The sequence below is a fragment of the Cryphonectria parasitica genome (assembly GCF_011745365.1).
Source record: "Cryphonectria parasitica EP155 unplaced genomic scaffold M406scaffold_5, whole genome shotgun sequence".
Taxonomy (NCBI): Eukaryota; Fungi; Ascomycota; class Sordariomycetes; order Diaporthales; family Cryphonectriaceae; genus Cryphonectria; species Cryphonectria parasitica.
Window position 1 is genome coordinate 178,245 of NW_024468913.1, and position 17,716 is coordinate 195,960.

At 50.7% G+C, this 17,716-nt stretch overlaps 5 protein-coding genes across 5 annotated transcripts; 2 read left to right on the plus strand and 3 right to left on the minus strand.

Moving 5' to 3' along the window:
• Positions 1–280: 280 nt before the first annotated feature.
• Positions 281–1,736, minus strand: M406DRAFT_356436 (CRAL/TRIO domain-containing protein). The gene is made up of 3 exons (XM_040923446.1): positions 1,003–1,736; positions 729–945; positions 281–626 (listed from the first exon to the last, which is right to left on the minus strand). The coding sequence occupies exons 1-3, from the start codon at positions 1,692–1,694 to the stop codon at positions 381–383; spliced, it is 1,155 nt and encodes a 384-aa protein (XP_040775060.1). The 5' UTR covers positions 1,695–1,736; the 3' UTR covers positions 281–380.
• A 4,442-nt stretch (positions 1,737–6,178) lies between these two features.
• On the plus strand, positions 6,179–6,998 carry M406DRAFT_260106 (uncharacterized protein; the record flags this gene model as incomplete). The annotated part of the gene is made up of 3 exons (XM_040917340.1): positions 6,179–6,349; positions 6,424–6,544; positions 6,616–6,998. 3 exons carry the CDS (start codon positions 6,179–6,181, stop codon positions 6,996–6,998), a joined length of 675 nt encoding a protein of 224 aa, XP_040775061.1.
• Positions 6,999–10,915: 3,917 nt separating this feature from the next.
• Positions 10,916–13,158, plus strand: M406DRAFT_291140 (uncharacterized protein; the record flags this gene model as incomplete). Its single annotated transcript, XM_040918943.1, has 5 exons — positions 10,916–11,215; positions 11,310–11,502; positions 11,573–11,869; positions 11,959–12,202; positions 12,258–13,158. 5 exons carry the CDS (start codon positions 10,916–10,918, stop codon positions 13,036–13,038), a joined length of 1,815 nt encoding a protein of 604 aa, XP_040775062.1. The 3' UTR covers positions 13,039–13,158.
• On the minus strand, positions 13,124–14,937 carry M406DRAFT_260292 (uncharacterized protein; the record flags this gene model as incomplete). Its single annotated transcript, XM_040917355.1, has 3 exons — positions 13,124–14,398; positions 14,471–14,534; positions 14,621–14,937. The coding sequence occupies 3 exons, from the start codon at positions 14,935–14,937 to the stop codon at positions 13,124–13,126; spliced, it is 1,656 nt and encodes a 551-aa protein (XP_040775063.1).
• A 1,102-nt stretch (positions 14,938–16,039) lies between these two features.
• M406DRAFT_330452 (uncharacterized protein) lies at positions 16,040–17,221 on the minus strand (the record flags this gene model as incomplete). Its single annotated transcript, XM_040920521.1, has 1 exon — positions 16,040–17,221. The coding sequence occupies one exon, from the start codon at positions 17,219–17,221 to the stop codon at positions 16,040–16,042; it is 1,182 nt and encodes a 393-aa protein (XP_040775064.1).
• Between the last annotated feature and the right edge of the window lie 495 nt (positions 17,222–17,716).

The following is a 17,716-nucleotide window of genomic DNA, read 5'->3' on the forward strand; positions in this document are numbered from 1 at the left end:
CGTTTCCAAATCATATCAATCCCCACTAAAGTCGAAAATGCCCATCAACGACGAGAACCATCCGCGCTACACCTTTCAGTGAAGTTGATTCCCATCTGAGCATAAGCTCAGCCGAAGGTCAGTGAGGTTGACGGCCATACTAAACAAGTGGATGTAGATGGTTTGAATGTTTAAATTATGTCTCGACATCGTCTCAAAGACCGTCCGTCCCTCGGCAAAATTATCTTGCTATTCGCGCGTCCAGCAGAGCGACCCGAAAGTGAAGTCCATTGAAAAGTTTGAGTAGAGAAGAGTTGAAACAGACTGTCTAGGTATAAAATTAATACAGGCATTGAAAACAACGCCATACAAGTGTAATACATGCTTTGGCAGATGTGAGATCACGCAAACTTCAGCTCGTCGACTAGACCAGGGATATCCTTCATTTTTCCATCACCAGAGCCGCCCTCGCCACCATACTCCTTTGGAAGACTTTTCTCATCCAGGCCGCCCGCCTTGAACTCAGCGGCGAGGTTTGCACCGTTGGCCATCGGATGAAACTTTTTTGCCGTCTTCTCGGCAATGAAAACCTTGATCACGGCATACATCCAGCCCATGATGGCAGGAACATTGACGAAGAATTTCTCCTATAAAGCACATCAGCCGTCAGGGAATTTTGTGACCAGCAATCAAGGGGGGAAATTGAAAGAATGAGCAGAAACTAAGCGTAGTGTAGAATGTGCTGATACCTTTAGAAGCTCGGGGTAAGCTAGTGCAAATTGTTTGATGACCTCAGTACTGGCCGCTTTCACGTTGGGGTTTTGACGCAGGAAGGAGATGCTCTTGTAGTCATGCACCTGGATGATCTTGTATGGGTCGTCGACAGCAGTGATAGGCTCGGTAGCTGAGGAAAGATGGAGCTGCTGAATGCCCAGCTCCTGCAGCGCGATGCGATAGTCCATGAACCTGCCGCGTCGTGTTAGCAGTGCAAAGCTTTTCAAGATTCTCTCTACCCTGACGCACTCTTCAAGCGGGACGAAGACCTCGTCCATCTTGCCCTTCACGTTACCATAGAGGTTCCACGTGAACACTTCTGGAATTGAGCTGTCCTTGACGGGGTACACGGTAACAGCACCGAGGTCTGCGAACTTGTTGGCGCTGAAAGTCTTGGTGAGTAGCTCAAGGGGCTTCTTCTCCTTGCGAAACTTCAAAGCACCCTGGAACTGCTCGATGGCTTTGGTAAGGTCCCCATCGTTGGCGTTGAGAAACTTTTGCAGGACAATGCCGGTGGGGATATGCGACGAGGCAGGCGAGACGAGTTTGACACCCCACATCTCATCGTGCCCAATGTCCTTCAAGATGGCGGGAAGTTTGGCATCGAACTGATCAAGAGGCGTCTTGTGCGTCGCTTTTTCCTCGCCGGCCGCATCCTGGCTACTGGGTTCCGCCGCCTTGTCTGCCTCTCCGGCCAATGGCTTCTCGCTCTGAGGCGCAGTGGTAGAATCTATCGGCGAGGACTTCTCGGCCGGCTCGCTAGGACTAGCTTCAGGTTTCGTGGCCGTGGTGGATGCAGTGTCAGTTAGCGGTTGGGGCGCGGAGGTGGCCTGATCCGCCGTCGGCTCAGATGGCAGCGATCCCTCGCCTGCCTGCTGACCCTCCACGGCAGGGGCATCAGTTGTCGTGGGATGATCCTCAGAGCTCTTTACGTCAGCCATATTGTGTTCCTAGATCGACCTCGAGATGACAACTCGACAAATAGAATGACCGACGTTGAAGAGATGTGTGCAGGAAGTGGTTGAGGTCAAGATAAGCATCCGATAGAACAGGGATGCGCATTGCACGCAGATTCGCTAAATACATAAGCCCCAGCCGAGCAAATACGATATGCATATATCGCGGCTTGCGGTTGAGAAAGCATTTTAAAACACACGAGTCACATATTCTCTACAGTCTGGTGTCGATCCATGTATTACACTGTGAAAGTCTTGGATGGTAATTCGATCCCTCAAGTTTTCCTATATGCTCGTGGTAAGACTCATAACCCTAGCCGAGATCAATCTTCTTCACAGACGTCAGTGTCTTGCATCCGGCGTAGATACTTGGGTTGACCAACTCGCAACCGATGTTCACGTTATAGAATTTCACTTGTTTCACAGATGGCATTTCATTGACCTTCTATGTCCGTTTCAAGGACGAATGGCTAGTGCAGCTGTACTGCCTCCAAATGTTGTCATAACCACCAAATGATTCATGAATATCAGTATGCGCTAGCAGTGTAAAGTTAGCCTTGCGACTGGTAACAATGAGAAGTATATTCTCGTTGAATTGACTCGTCCCTAGTCCCTCGTCAATTAATTTTGCAAACCTTTGGTCAATTGAATATTGGAGGTCCTGGGCACCTCAGGAATAAGTCGTCGAAGTTCTTCATCGTTGCCATGAGCCAAGGGGAGGCGAACACACTCATGAGGGAGATACATTGTGCGTATATTACTAGACTACCAAGTATAAAGCTGGGTAGCTTGATATAAATACTTCAGTCACAATTCCATACAGTTCATGATGCACTCGCCACAGTAATAATTCTCGACCTTGCGGGAGGGAGACGCTGAGGAACATACATTTTCAAGTCTGTTTAATGGCTGACATCACAGGGAGAAGCAAAGAGGCGGAAAAAAAAAAGAAAGAGGAAGAAAGCCAAAGATCGTACGAAGACGAAACACTGCGTTCGTAAAGTGAATTAGGCACAGAAAGGCCTCTACCTAACGGTCAAAAAAAAATCACCGACGAGACATACATTCGAGAATACAAGTCAAATAGGTGATTCACACGTGGAATACGCATGGTCGCGACGTGATATGTGCGAATGACTGGCCCCCAAAAGTTTCGTCAACATGACCAGCTGAGATGACAGTTATTTTCCGCTTTGGAGAAGGGAGAAGCAAGCAGGAAGGGAGAGGGATTGATGCTTGCGAAGGCAATGAGAGGCCAGGTGACTTTACGTCTAACTTGTTTGTGGCGCTAACCATGAGAGCATTGCAAGGTGGCATAATCCCCAATCCTCCATTATACAAGCTCTAATATGGTTCTAGAATAAAATTGAATGGACCAACTAAGTCACCTGCCGAAGCGTATGCATCCGTTTCAGGAAGGCGGAAAGCATTGCCCAGAACATTGTGTAGCATATTTCATCTGAAAGCCATCCGACCATGGGGGCCAAAACAAGAACCGAAGGGCTAGCATCTGCTCCCCAATTCATTGGAGTAGTTTGCCCCCGCGGAGAAATCCTCTGACAGGTACGATCGACAAGTTCAAGCACAAAGCGTGAGGGGAGAGATTACTAAGAGAAGAGGGGAAAGCCTCCAGGCCTCTTTAGCGCGGTTTGTCACACAGAGGGTAGACCAATCAAGGAGGAATCACGCGACATCAATTCATTTAGGTATGTCAGGTCCTCTGCTCGCTAATAATCAATGATTGATGTCTTGGCCCTGCTTGTCAGCCACCTCTCGTCTCTGATGTGGCATCTCTATAGACTTTAACCCTTTATAGCACATGCAGAGAACATTCCGTGACCAAAATTCACGGACCGGGACCCCGGCGCGTTGACCACCAATAATCTTCTAAAGAAGAGGGTGTTATGGGGTTAATTTCCTTCAATGACCTTAAACCCAATCCTCCAGCCCCAACCCAATCGGCGATGACTCGTATCAAGATGTAGCAACCGCCTCTTAATCCAAACCCCTCCCACTGCCGGGAAGCACGGGATCTCATCGGATAACCGTTCAATTTTCTTCATCGTAATTAGCGCTTTGAGATTTCAAAGCGTGGCATACGACTCGCATACGTGGTTTTATTGAAGGCCCGCCTCTTAAGCACTCATGCAGCTGCCTTTTTGTTTCGTCGCTGGTCCCATCACCAACCCTACGTCACCCCACACGACGATGTGGCTTCGCCAAGCAGCCAAGCCGAGTGACGTGCAAGCCTCCAACGCTTCAGTTCAGCGCATGCCGGCAGTCATCGGGCACTAACCACTGTAAAAGAACGACCGGTAACCGGTTCCTGCAGCATCCAACGATAAAATTGCGACGTTGTTGACCAATGCAGAAAACAACGACAACAGAAACGACAGCAGTAGCAGCTGCGGCTGCAGCTGCGGCCGCATCTGCAGAGAAAGTGTGTTTTGGATGCAACCAAGGAACGTTACTCTTGAGGTAGCATTTGCGTCCTTTGATCCCTCTTTTTCCCTCCCTTCCTTTTCTTCTTTTCTTTTTCTATACCTTCAGCTGGCCTTATTATTCCTCCAATGAGGCCAGCGGCGCGCGACAGCTGGGGCCTTGTTGGCCCCATCATTCACATGCGGGCCGACTGCAGCACGACAACTGGGTTAACCGCCAGGTACCACAGTAGAGATGAACGCTCCATGGTGTGTATATCACGGCAGCCACGGCACGATGATAGTAGTCCTGGTTTGCAGAAGGTGTGAGTTGGCATATCAACATCCAAGCCAGACCCTGCAGAGAACGGATGGTTTCTCCATACATTATCACGACATTGACAGGGATCGGATCTAATGTCTGCAATGGTATTTGCCCAAACAGGGTGGGTGCTGATAAGCGCATGAGCAGAACAAACAACAAAAGGCCCACGCGGTGCGGCTCGACGCAACGCCCCATGCCCCCCCCCCCTCCTTTCCCCTCCCAAAAGCGCCACCGGCAGTCATGCCACTAAAACATGACAGCGGTCCCCCCAGCATGTATGCACGAACGAATCCAGCAGAAAACGAGCGTTATCATAGTACCTAGGTACTGTACGGAGTGGTACGCTAGAGCTGTGTAGACAAGCCTCATAATCTGTATTATGAACTACTCTGGCGCCCATGGCCATGGCCATGGTCATGGCTCGGATTCCGAGCAACATCCTCGAGCCTTCGAATAGTCGTGACGGCCTTGTACGATATTATTATTACATATGTATTGTCCTTGATAATGTGAGGCGCTAAATCTCCAGCCTTACGCGTCCCGGTCCCTCGATGTCACCTCAATGACAACGATGTTGACGGCGACAGCGACGGCGAGGACGACAGAAAGATAGAAGACAGCCAAGCCGGACTGATTGCATCCTTGTATGCATGAAGTGTTACACACCTCACAGCCATCTTGGTGGAGGAAGAGGGGAAGAAAGGAAGGGCCGCCCAGGGGGGAGGGTTGGTGGAGCGCTTGTGGTTGCAGTCAACGGCCCTGCGTGGTCGGCCACTACTGCACGTCGAAGCGCACAGCCTATCGTGTCGCGACTCTTGCCCTTTTCTTTTTCCTTCCTATAGCTGGCGCTGCTCAGGTGCGCGGACATTCTCAAGGCTGTCACACCCACCCCCCCCCCCCCAAAGTGCCCCCCCTCCAGCTCTACCGCACCTGGTCTCAGTGGTGGGACCATGGCATCTGCAAGACTGCACACACCTACTCCGCCCACCTCGCCCACTTCCCTTCTCATCTTGTGATGCTGGCGGCGATAAGGTTTATAGACGTCCCTCCATGCTCCACTGGTTGCACCTGCGCGGAGATCTTCTGTCAATTTGGAAGGTCAACGGACGTGCTGCATAGTAGTGATGGCACGCCAGGGATTCTACGCTCAATAGTCGCGGTCTGGCAATCTCCATTCCACCCTCATCCACCGCATCACTACACATGATGGAGAAAATCCTTGCCGAAATCGAATACGATCACCGCGTCACGTTCGATGGCGGTGCGCCTGTCCTACGGTCCAGCCCGGTTTCTCGACATGTGGTATGTGGGCTGTCCGCCTTGACCTGGACATAGGTCGCGTCGAGGCTGGGAGAAATGAACATCTGGTGGGGAGGGGGGTAAGTATATGCACGACTGGGCTGGTTCATGGGCTTCAGCTAGGTCATGATGAACAATATAAAAGGGAAGACAACTCCGTCTTGCTGCTCCTCTTCCTCGTCCTTCTCCTCAACCCCAAGATCCGCTCCAGTCTTCTCGGTCCAGATATCCTCTGCCCTTTGCCTGCCCTCTCAGTCAAATACTCGTCCCCATTACTGTCATTCAATATGAAGTTCTCCGCTGCCGCCAGTATCATCCTCTGCGCCGAGGCTGCCCTCGCAGCCAAGTGGACAGAGAAGCGCCGCGAGAGCCGTATGGCCCGCCAACACGAGAGGAGCACCGACGTCACCCGCAAGTCCCAGCCCATGATCAAGTCCGACTATGAGGGCACTGGCACCAACAACTCCTACGTGGAGTACTCCGAGAACTGGGCTGGCGCTATTCTGGTCGGCACGGGCTACACTGAGGTCACTGGTACCATCGTTGTCCCTACCATCCCCAGCTCGAGCAGCAATACCGAGCAGGCTGGTGCTGCTGTAAGTGATGCAGTCTCCTGTTTGACTATAATCTTGTGTCAAGGTCGGTGGTTAACAGATATAAAATGATCTAGTGGGTTGGTATCGACGGTGCCACCTGCCAAACCGCCATCCTCCAGACCGGCATCGATTGGTACGTCGAGGGCAGCGATGTCAGCTACGATGCCTGGTATGAGTGGTACCCCGATTACTCCTGTAAGTATATCCATACAAAGCATCCGACCCTACGAGGCCTAATACCAGCACGATCTAACGTCTTTTTATAGATGATTTCTCTGGCATCACCATCGCGGCTGGCGACTCCGTCAAATTCACTGTCACCGCGACTAGCGACACGTCGGGCACGGCTGTCATCGAGAACCTGACCACGGGTCAGACCGTTTCGGAGACCTTCACGGGTGTGACTGACGGCTCGCTCTGCGAGGAGAACGCCGAGTGGATCGTTGAGGACTTTGAGGAGTGCGGCACTACCTGCGAATTTGTTCCCTTCGCCGACTTTGGGACCGTCACTTTCACCAGCGTTTCTGCCATTGCCAGCGGCACCACTGTGACTCCTGCCGAGGCCACTATCAGTGACATAGAGCAAAATAACGTCGTGCTGACGTCGTGTTCCAGTTCTTCTACTGAAGTTACTTGCACGTACGAATAAGCCAGTCGCTGAGCCCCATATCGAGTGGTGGGAAGATTCAGACGGAGAGGAGCATGGCGCAACATTCCTACGATGTAGGCGATGAATGAGGGTTGAGGGTGTTCTTTTTCTCATCTGCTTTTACTTCTTGAGGAGGACTTGTTTATGTAAGAGTGGAAGGCGGCATATTTGACACTTTAACACGGGATGCAACATACTATGTACATATGCCCAATATATATGTTACTGTGCTTGATCTGCATCGACTTTATGAAGTTGATTTATTACGAGAGTCGTGGATCATCCATGGATGTGGGCCGACGATCGACCATACAGATATCCATGGATATGGTAGCGATTGCAACCCATACGTGAAACTTTTTGTAAGCGGCTCAGCCGGTTTCCCACTACCTTAATTAGTTCCTTCCATAGTAGGTACAGTCATTCGTGGATAGCTTTTTTTTTTAGTAGACACTTTTGAGCTGTTTCTATACAAAATTATTAAGTAACTGATAGAGATACGAGAAAACCTTTAAACAAGTTTTACAGATTTTCAAAAGCCTTATAAAAAATCTTTTTCATTTTATCTAACAAGAACAGAAAACCTTTGAACCATAACTAGGGCGCTGTCGCCCCCCGAGAAAAGGAACGAACAGCCACCGAAGCAATGAGCAAGAGCTCATGCAACCCAAGCATGCCTATACAGATAAGAACAGCAAATTAAGGCCACACGGGCACAAGAACAGGATGAAAAACCTGTCTTAGACCTGTCCAAGGGGTTCAAAATCGAAAAGAAGAAGAAAAAAGATGCTTGATTGTTGCTTATAGCTAAAGAATTTGAAAAGTGGGTGGTATTCTTTATATGTATGAGGACCCTTGATCCACTGCACTCCATGTTCTACGGACTATCACCCTGGCCACCACAACACTACTATAGCTATATAGGTATTTAGCAAGTATGAATAGGCTTGTTATTATTATTATCAGTTACTGATAAAACATCTCAAAAGTTTCTATTGAAAAGGCTGTCTACGAATAACGGCACCTACTATGGAAGGAACGCAGGTAGTGGGAGACCAGAGAGGTTAGACCCACGGGTACACACTCTCATTGTATACAGCTCATGTTGGGTATAGGTAGCATACCCTTATTTCATCCTATTAGTCCAACGTGAAGTGATGCATATTGTAAATTTTCGCTTTCTTCTCGTTTGTGTACATGCGTATAGTGGTTCTCATTCTGTTTTCCATTTTCCTCTCTTGCTTTTCTCAACTTTAATTATATTATTGTTTCTATTTCTTCGTACACTGCATCATGCGGATACGCGTCAACTTCATGCAAATGTTTGGTTACAACATGCAGCAAGTTCGCGTCCCCACCACCCTGTTCATCCCATCCAGCCCATCCTCAGAAACCTTACGAAGGGAGGAAGACAGGACAACAAGTCCCACCCCCTTCCACTTCTGGCTTTCATTTTGACCCCTTTGAGCCTTTGAGCCTTTTTAGTACGTTCTTCGGCTTATCGGCAGTTTCCTAATCATGGTTGCATTGTTTTGAGTAGCTCACAAGCCCACATGGAATGTCACCACATTTCCAATAAACCTACAGCGTTGCGACCCTGACTTGAGCGAAAAGATCGGCCAGGCCAGTACTACACATGCAGTATTTCCAAGACCTACAGATATTAGAGCTCAAGATGCTTCTATCGGAGTATTCAGCTGATTCAGCAAAAAGCAACGAACTTCCTGTGTAGGGATGGTTGCTAACTATTATAGCGTGAAAGTTTGATATTATGAAGCTATATTGTAAGGGTACTGAGCTGCAGAGATACTGAAATTATTAGGTTTTCGTGAGATGGAGGCATTATTACCTATGTGCTTTCCTCTTGTGTTCTCAAGCCTAACCCTGATTTTGGCAGTTGCCAACGATTCACGATCTGGGAAATCTATGTACAGTTTTCCGCCAATATCCTTCTCCGGTCGGCGTCGCGCAGTATCAACATAATACTGAAAGTTGGCAGTGATCTTCTTTTCAGTAACCATCGTAATACCGAGCTGCTTCGCAGCCTCATCATTATAAGCCGTCTTAACCATGCGAGAGCGGTTGAAGTCTGGGATAAACTGAGCCCGGACGCCTTCATTCGAAGAGAGTGACCCCAACCGCTGCGATCTTTACCTCGTCTGCCCACTCTGCGTGCATGGCTGGGGTGAGAAGATGATAAAACAGCTCCTTGCAGTGGGCGAAGTGACTCCGGTATCGAGGCCGCTTCCCAACTGACAAGCTCGTCCAACGATCATGAAGGCACATCCAACAGGATCCTTGAGCTGGTGCCCGCGGGTCCGCGGTCCAGGTCAGATTATTGGCGTCCACAACAGCCACAGGATCGTATCCGGCCCACATTCCATCAGCAGCGTGCCAGCTCTGCCTCGTCTACTGAGATCACTTGCAGCTACGTGTAAGCTGTTCGCTAATTCTCATGCCGAATGGCGGGAAGATTCAGATGGGGAGGAGCATGACGCGTATCACTACGAGGTAGACGACAAATGATGGTAGAGACTTTCCTTTTCCTATCTGCTTCACTTCTCGGGGAGGAATTTTTTATGTAAGGATGGAGGGTGGCATCTTTGACACTTTGATACGAGATACAACATACTATGTACATATGCCCAATATATATATATATATATATATATATATGTGTGTGTGTGTGTGTGTGTGTGTGTGTGTGTGTTACTGTGTTTGATCTGCAGCGTACTCTTATCTCTATAGGATTCATCGTGAATTGATGCATCTTTTGTGTACAATACTGTGCAGTGTCGTTTTTTTCTTTTCCCCTCTCTTCGTTTTCATTTTTCTTTTCTTCACCTTAAAGTTCTCAAAACTTTCAATGACATCATCTATTTCCTTTTTACATCGCATTATTTCTTAAGTGATGTATGTTATCTCTTAATATTGCTCACATTATGCGAATACGCATCAATTTAATACACGTGTTTAATTACAACATGCAGCAATTCCGTCCCCACTCCCTCTTGACTTCATCCAAGCCACATTCGACATGAACCGTGAAACATAAAAAGACAACAAGTCCCCACATCCCCCCCCTTCTAGCTTTTGTTTTCACCCATTTCGGTCTCTCTTCTCTACTTGATACTTTTTTCGGCTCATCGGCAGATTCCCAATCATGGTTGCATTGTGTTGAGTAGCCCAGAAGCCCACATGGAATGTTACCACATTTCCAATAAACCCATAGCATTGCAACCCTGACTTGAGCGAAAAGATCGGGCCGGGCCAGTACTGCACATGCAGTGCTTTTAAGCCCCACAGCTATCAGAGCTTGAGGTATTTCCTTCGGAGTATTCGGCCGACTTGACGAAAGTCGACAAACGTCCTGGTGGTTGATACTGTCATGGCGTGAAAGTTTGATATTATGAAGCCACACTGTAAGGGCACCGAGCTGCAGAGACACGCAAGCTGTCAGCTCTTGGTGAGACGGATGTATAATCACCCACGTGCTTTTATCTTGTGTTCTCAAAACAAACCCTGATTTTCTATCAGCTGCCACGATTCAATATTCCACTTGTGCTGCAGGTGCCTAGCCGTTACGTCATTCATGCATGCCGCCATTTCCAAGCTAAGCGCCGTATTTACGCCTTGGAACTGCAAGCGCGACCAACAATCATGCATTTTAGGGAAAGAGAGTAGGTAGGGTGGGGTGATTACCCTCATTCCGAAATTTACTCAGTACTTGTTTGAACCTCATCTATCTCGTCTCAACAAGCAGGTGGTACGTTGTTTCAACTTCCTGCACGTCTTCTCTTATGCCACTCTCCAGACACTGCGTCTCCCGATTCTCAGCTCAAGCTCGAGTCATTGTACCGTTCTTCACCTCAACAAAATCAGCTCTGACAAAGGCTCCAGTGACTGGAACCAGGACGATGGCTTCAAAGGAGAAAAATTCCAGGTTTGGGGACCTTCCTCTCAGCACGAGCGGCGACCTCGAATGTGCCTTGACAGGCACACTCTTGCTCAGTCATCCCTTTTTCAACAAGGGATCAGCTCACACGTCCGAGGAGCGCCGTGTTTTCAACCTCACCGGGTTGCTTCCCCAAAGCATCCAGAACCTCGACCAACAAGTCAAACGTGCTTATGAACAGTACTCGTCCCTTCCTGATGACCTCACCAAGAACACGTTCATGACTTCCATGAAAGAGCAGAATGAGGTGTTGTTCTATAAGGTGAGTTCAGTGATGAGATATTCAAGTCAAAGGAGGTGTTGATATTTTCATGCTTGCGTGCGGTAATGTAATTAACGGCAAACTGTGGTGAAAGCTGCTGCAAGAGCACATCGACGAGATGTTCAGTGTGATATACACGCCCACCGAAGGCGAGGCCATTCAGAATTACTCTCGTGTCTTCAGACGACCGGAAGGATGCTTTCTCAACATCAACGATGTCGATCGGGTCCGTCATGATCTTGCACAGTGGGGCAGGCCAGAAGATATCGACTACATCGTGGTCACAGGTCTGTGACAGCATACTTTTTGATTGGGCTTGTTTTCTACCTTTCAAACACTAAATCTTCTGTTCTTTAGATGGAGAGGAGATCTTGGGCATTGGAGACCAAGGATGCGGTGGTGTCCTGATCTCTGTAGCGAAGCTCGTCCTTACCACCCTGTGTGCCGGCATCCACCCAAATCGCACATTGCCTGTCGTTCTTGATTGTGGTACAGACAACGAAGACTTGCTCAAGGATGACTTGTACCTTGGTCTCCGCGAGAAGCGCGTTCGAGGCGAGCGGTATGACAAGTTTGTCGACACTTTTGTTCAGGCCGCCAGAGAGCTCTATCCTGGGGCCTATGTCCACTTCGAAGACTTTGGAATCACGAATGGTCTGTCAAGATCTATTATTACTCCCGTCCCGTAACGATATATTGGTTATGCCCAAGCCTGGGACCTACATACTGACGTGGCACTGCAGCACGACGACTCCTCGACTCTTATAGGCCCAAGATCGCCTGCTTCAATGACGACGTCCAGGGCACTGGATGTGTTACACTCGCAGGCATTATGGCTGGCCTGCATGTTACCAAGCAGAAGCTGAGCGATATGCGCATGATCATCTTTGGTGCTGGTACGGCTGGCTGCGGGATCGCTGATCAGGTCCGCGACGCCATTGCTGCGGAGAGGAATATTAGCAAAGAAGATGCGTCCAAGCAAATTTGGTAATTGGTTTATAGTTCCCTGACAGAAGCGCGTATACTGATTTCAAATTGTTAGGCTACTTGATAGACCCGGCCTACTCACCACGGCGACAGAACTCAACCAGGCACAGAAATCTTTTGCCAAGTCCAAAGAGGAATGGGACGGCAAGTCGACTGATCTTCTGAGCGTGATCAACGAGGTGCATCCCAACGTCCTCATCGGCACGTCCACCAAGCCGAATTCTTTCACTGAGGAAATTGTGAAGAGCATGGCTTCCCACGTCGATCGACCCATTGTCATGCCCCTCTCTAATCCCACCCGTCTACACGAGGCTGTTCCTGCTGACATACTCAAATGGACCGACGGCCGTGCCCTGGTGGCGACCGGGTCCCCATTTAAGCCCGTCAAGGGTCCCTGGGGCGAAGGTGGGGAGGAAGTCGAGATCGAGGTGGCCGAATGCAACAACTCCGTCGTCTTCCCAGGCATCGGTCTTGGCTGTGTGCTCTCTCGGTCCAAACTCTTGACCGACAAGATGCTTGTTGCCGCAGTGGAGGGCGTGGCAGACATGAGCCCAGCCCTCAAGGACGACAGGGCTCCTCTTCTGCCTGGCGTCGACGTGGTCCGCAAGGTGAGTGTAAACGTCGCCAAGAAGGTCATTCGCGCAGCCGAGAAGGAAGGCGTGGTGCAGGAAAAGGATATCCCCAGCGAAGATGAGGCCCTGGAGGACTGGATCCGTGAACAGATGTGGGATCCCGTTTACCGTCCACTCAAATTTGTCAAGAAAGAGCTGGCGAGCAGACAAGCAAAGGGCGAGCTGCGTGTTGTGGGCACCGTGGAGCGCAACAACGGGAATTAAATCAACGGCCTGCAGGCACGTTTTTTTCTTCATCTTTGGTCATGGATATACCTAGATGCTAGATTTCATGAGTCCTCTCCTTCCATTACAGCACAGTAATATCCAACACGATGCTGGGTGTCTCTGTGCTCCCCTCTGGCATGACATAGGTGAAATTCCAGAACTCCCAGTCGTTGATGACCTCGCAAGTACCCCCGAGCAAACCGCAGAAGGATATCTCGGGTGTCAGATCAACAGTACCGCTCACATTCACTGACAAGCCCATGACATCCTCCCAACCCAATATATCTCGCTTCTCTCCATAAGGATTGGATGCCACCAGGAATGTGAAGGTGGCGCTGTTGTTTCCGTACGGATACGTCAACCCCAAGCTGCCTGGCTGCACATCGACATCAAGTGCCTCTTCAGTGCCGTACAGGCTAAACCAGCCCACGCTGCCATCTTCCCGAAGCCACTGCACAACGGATGGCGCCCATTGTGACGGGTTGATGCTGAAGCCGCCCACAACGGTCTGGTCAAAACTCTCGGCGCCGATAGTGATATTATCACTCAGCCAGGTCGTGATATTCCTCCTGGCCAGGTCATAGGGCGGCGCATACGCGGCGGTCTTGTAGGTGTGCTCGCCGGGAAAGGTGAGCAGCTTCTGCCGCACCTCGTCGGGCACCAGTGTGTGGTGATACGGCAGAATAGCGCTCAGGAGCGGGGCAATTTCAAAGTCGTCAGCATGCGTGATGGCCCAGTAGGGCGTGTCGCCGTGGGAGATGGTGTTGATGCCGGGAGCCTTGTCCTCGCCGACGAGAGACCAAATGTACGCGTTCATGATGCCCACATAGAGATTCTGGTCCCAGCCGTAGGTGCGATCCCAGGGTCCAGCGATGTTGCGCAGATTGGCGTTGTACAGTTCTCCGACGGTGGTCCAGATATCCTTGATCATCCTGGCGCCGTTTGCGCCCATGACACTGGACTCGGGCAGGTACTTGGCCCACAGAGTGAGCGCAAACAGGCTCACTCCGCAGTAGGTGGCCGAATTAAACTCGCTAAGGGTGTTGTTGAGATCGAACAGGTCAATAACCTCTTGCGCGTATGCCTCGCCGGCGCTGGTTAGGTTGCTGTCGTTCAACTTTCGCCCCGTCCAGCCGCTGGTAGCTGCTCTCATCAGCGCAGGATTGCTGTAGGCGGGATAGAGGTTGTCACCATCGACACCGCCCACTCTATAGCTGTCGCCGATTGTGTTGTTGCGCATGGATTCTAGGATCAGAGACCGCGTGGATGCCGGGAGCAAAGAGCCGTATTCCTCGTAGATGACAACTAGAGTAGTGCCTATAAAGCCTCGCCAGTTGGGGTCCCAGCTATTGTAGATCTAAAAGACGTATTTGTTCAGTTTCGTACACTCATGCGCCACGGGAAGAAGAAACATGGTTGTTGGACTCACACTTTCGGGATACCAAGCTGTTCCAACGGTGGGCTCCTCAGGGTATTTTGTATAATCTCCATACCTAATCATTTCAGGATTCAGTATTGCATGTTCGCAAACAGAAACAGCAAATACATTGTTAACGGGATTCATTGGCTCGAGACGTACCACTGGTCACTGACGTTCTTTTGCTGGTCGCCAATGACACTTTCGATGATCCTGACGGCCTCGTTTACATCATTGCCCTGGTTTCGTCGCAAGAGCCCTGCCGCATACCACACGGTTGACCTCGTCTCGTGCTTCCCGGCTGCCAGTGGGAAGTAGAAGTACCAGAGGTAGCCGACAACTGGGTCATAGATCTCATCCAGGAAGCTCATAGACGTGGAAAACATCTGGTCGATGTACCCCGTCGTATTAACTCCCGTCAGAGCAGACACGCTACTGCCCACGGCCAGTGCGCCGGTCAGGAATTTGAATGCCAACATCTTGAGACCCTATCCAGTTGTCGTCCGATATCTAGGTGCCGTCTCCTAGAATGGTCAAAGAACACTGCGCGCATGCGAGGACTCTTGACATCGTCATACTATGTATTTATATGCGAGCAGCCATGGCACTAAATCTATAGCTATTGATCCAGCGATCGACCTCTGGCTGCTACGTAGTAATTTACTCTGCACGGAGTAGTACTTAGACGGGGTTCCCCGCAATCGCTTCATGATTAGGAACCGAGCAGCCGGTTTCCCTCGTGGGGCTCCGGCATCCGGCATCGAAAGATAGAACGAACTGCTGAGGGCTTCTCAAGTAATTAATCACCTCACCGCCCTGATATCAGCTTCCTACCTGCCTGGCCTCACTAGGGATACTGATATCGCACCATCCCCCACCTAGGATGCCCACAGATTCGACTGTGAAGGGTCACCGAGGAACAGCTTTGTCGGCAACGACTTCATCAGGCACCAGGCCGATCACCAGCCGGTTCACGACGTCAGTTGAGACTTGGTTTTCTCTCTGTGCAGGGGGGCTGGCCGTCCTGAACTGGGGAACCGAACCGATGCGTCGTTTCTCGGTGGAGTTTTGCGCGCAACAGTGGACGGACATGATCCTGGTTTGAGGAAAGCCTAAGGAACAACGTAGCGCTGCTACTTATCAGCTGCCCAGGTTGCCGACCAGCCCACCAGCCGTTTCTTCCCCTTTACTGTGGTAAGTAAAGCGCGCCCACACACAGGGAGTGACAGCCATGTACTATAGTACGGCCATGCCATTTCGGCGCAGTTCTCTCCAGGATCAGCTTGCAAGAGGCTCATGCAACGTTGGAAATTTGGGAACGCTTTTATGATATCCGGATATCATATCCTATCTATGCCGGGGGGCTTGAAATGAACAGATCCAACATCGTCTATCAATAAAAGAGTTAAAAAAAAAATAAAAAAAATTCAACCAAAATCAAGGAAGAAACCCCCCCCCCCCCCGGCTCTTTTCACACACAGACGCACACACGAACACACACACTCTGTTTCTCTCTTTGGGTATCAATGCAACGTCTCCAACCGGATCAAGCCTGCGCGCCTTTTGTGACGAACAGCTCCACTATGCCGGCAGCTCAATGACTCCGGTAGAGCCTGGAATGGCACAACACTTCTCTGGCTGGGATTGAGCGTGTTCGCCCTCGCCCGCAGGCTCTCCACCATCTCGCCTCTCCATCACCTTCATCAGGCCCTCAAATGCCGTCTGGTCCTCCTCGCCATCAAAAGAGCTCAAGATGGCCTCCTTGTTCATCCAGAGCTCCCCGGAATATTCCCGCAGGAACCCATACAGGAACAGTCTCGTGTTGGGCTTGGCCTTCTGGGCCCGACGCACTTTCTTGACGTCCTCGGGCTCATCTGCGTTCTCGGGGTCATACTTGTCGAGACGCTGGTCGTCGATCGTCAGGGGGATGTAGTCGTCAAAGATCTCAAAGCGCCGCAGTTTCATGTCTGGCCGCGTGATCATGCTGAGGAAGGCCGCCCAGGTCATGCCTCCCTCGCCGTCGACGTCGCCAGCGTTCCGGTAGCTGTAGCAGTTCCGCAGCTCGAGGGACTTGAGGGTCTTGGCGTGGCCGTTGATGAAGTGCGCCAGCTCGAAGCCGATGAAGCAGTTCCGAATGGAGAGGTGCTCGAGGTGCGGCAGCTGCGTGGCTTTCAGGGAGAGGGGGATGTGGTAGTGGCCGCGGGAGCCGAGGGGTGCATGCTGCGAGGCATGGAGCGACAGGCTCCGCAGCGAGCTGCTGTGCAGGAAGAGGACCTTCAGAATGGACTGGAGCGAGTCGCGGTAGGTCGAGACCGTGTTAATACGCCGGTTGCCGTTCTTTGTGCCGAAGATGTTGATGTGCAGGCTGTTCAGCCGGCTGAGGAGATGACGGAAGGCAGTGCAATGGAAGGCGGACGTCCACACAGGCACAAATCGGTTGACCGACAAGTCCCTGACAGCCGTGTTCAGCGCCAGCGCCGACCACGAGTCTGCCAGAAGTCGTCTTCTGGGATCGTCGGCCTCCAGCTGAAGGAGACCCTCCTCGTCCTTGGCCTGCAGGAACAGCCGTTCGACTTCTTGCTCAAAAGGCGCCGTGCCATCCGTCTTGAGGTCAAAGTCGCACTCGATCTCAATCTGCCGCAGGGCCGGCCCTGTCAGGCTGCCGCTGAGAAGCTCCTGTGCGGCAGTCGACAGGATAGGGACAGCAGCGTCCAGCGCCTCGTCTGAGTTCTGCGACCTGAGGGGCCGCACTTGGAATGTCATTTTCTCGATGAGATGTCTCCCGTGTTGTTTAAGTGAAAGGAGGAGGGCGTTCTTGTCATGAAGTCCGTTGGTCATGCGAATAGAGCGAGGTACGCAATACCGCAATGCACGCTTCCGGATGCGCGAGGCACGTCCTTGTCGGCATTTGGTAGGCTCGTCGAGCTTGGAAGGACTGCATGTGCGGCATTGGATCTCGACAGGTAGGCCTTCTTTATGTTGCATGGTGTCGTCCTTATCGCTCTGGTCTCCGGGTCTCTCCCTTGGAATTGAGATTGCTGTCTCGTGTCGAAATTGAGTTGTCTTGGTTCCTGACCAAGAAAAAACAGGATGATGATTGAAACAGAAATACGAGGATGACCACTAGATGTTATCAGAAGACTTTACCCGACGGGCTCTGCCTCCCGTGTCTCGTCTATTTGTTCTTTTTCGTCTTTTTTGATGGGAGGTTTGGGCAGCAACATAGTCTTGATTGACTTTGTAGGTACTATGGTTGTA

What these genes read in the sequence shown, in the direction of transcription:
- M406DRAFT_356436 (XM_040923446.1), bottom strand. Translation starts at nt 1,694, where the DNA reads ATGGCTGACGTAAAGAGCTCTGAGGATCATCCCACGACAACTGATGCC. An exon ending in GTCTTCGTCCCGCTTGAAGA is followed by an intron (nt 946 to 1,002) that starts GTGCGTCAGGGT and finishes ACGACGCGGCAG; the next exon opens with GTTCATGGACTATCGCATCG. An exon ending in CTTACCCCGAGCTTCTAAAG is followed by an intron (nt 627 to 728) that starts GTATCAGCACAT and finishes TGTGCTTTATAG; the next exon opens with GAGAAATTCTTCGTCAATGT.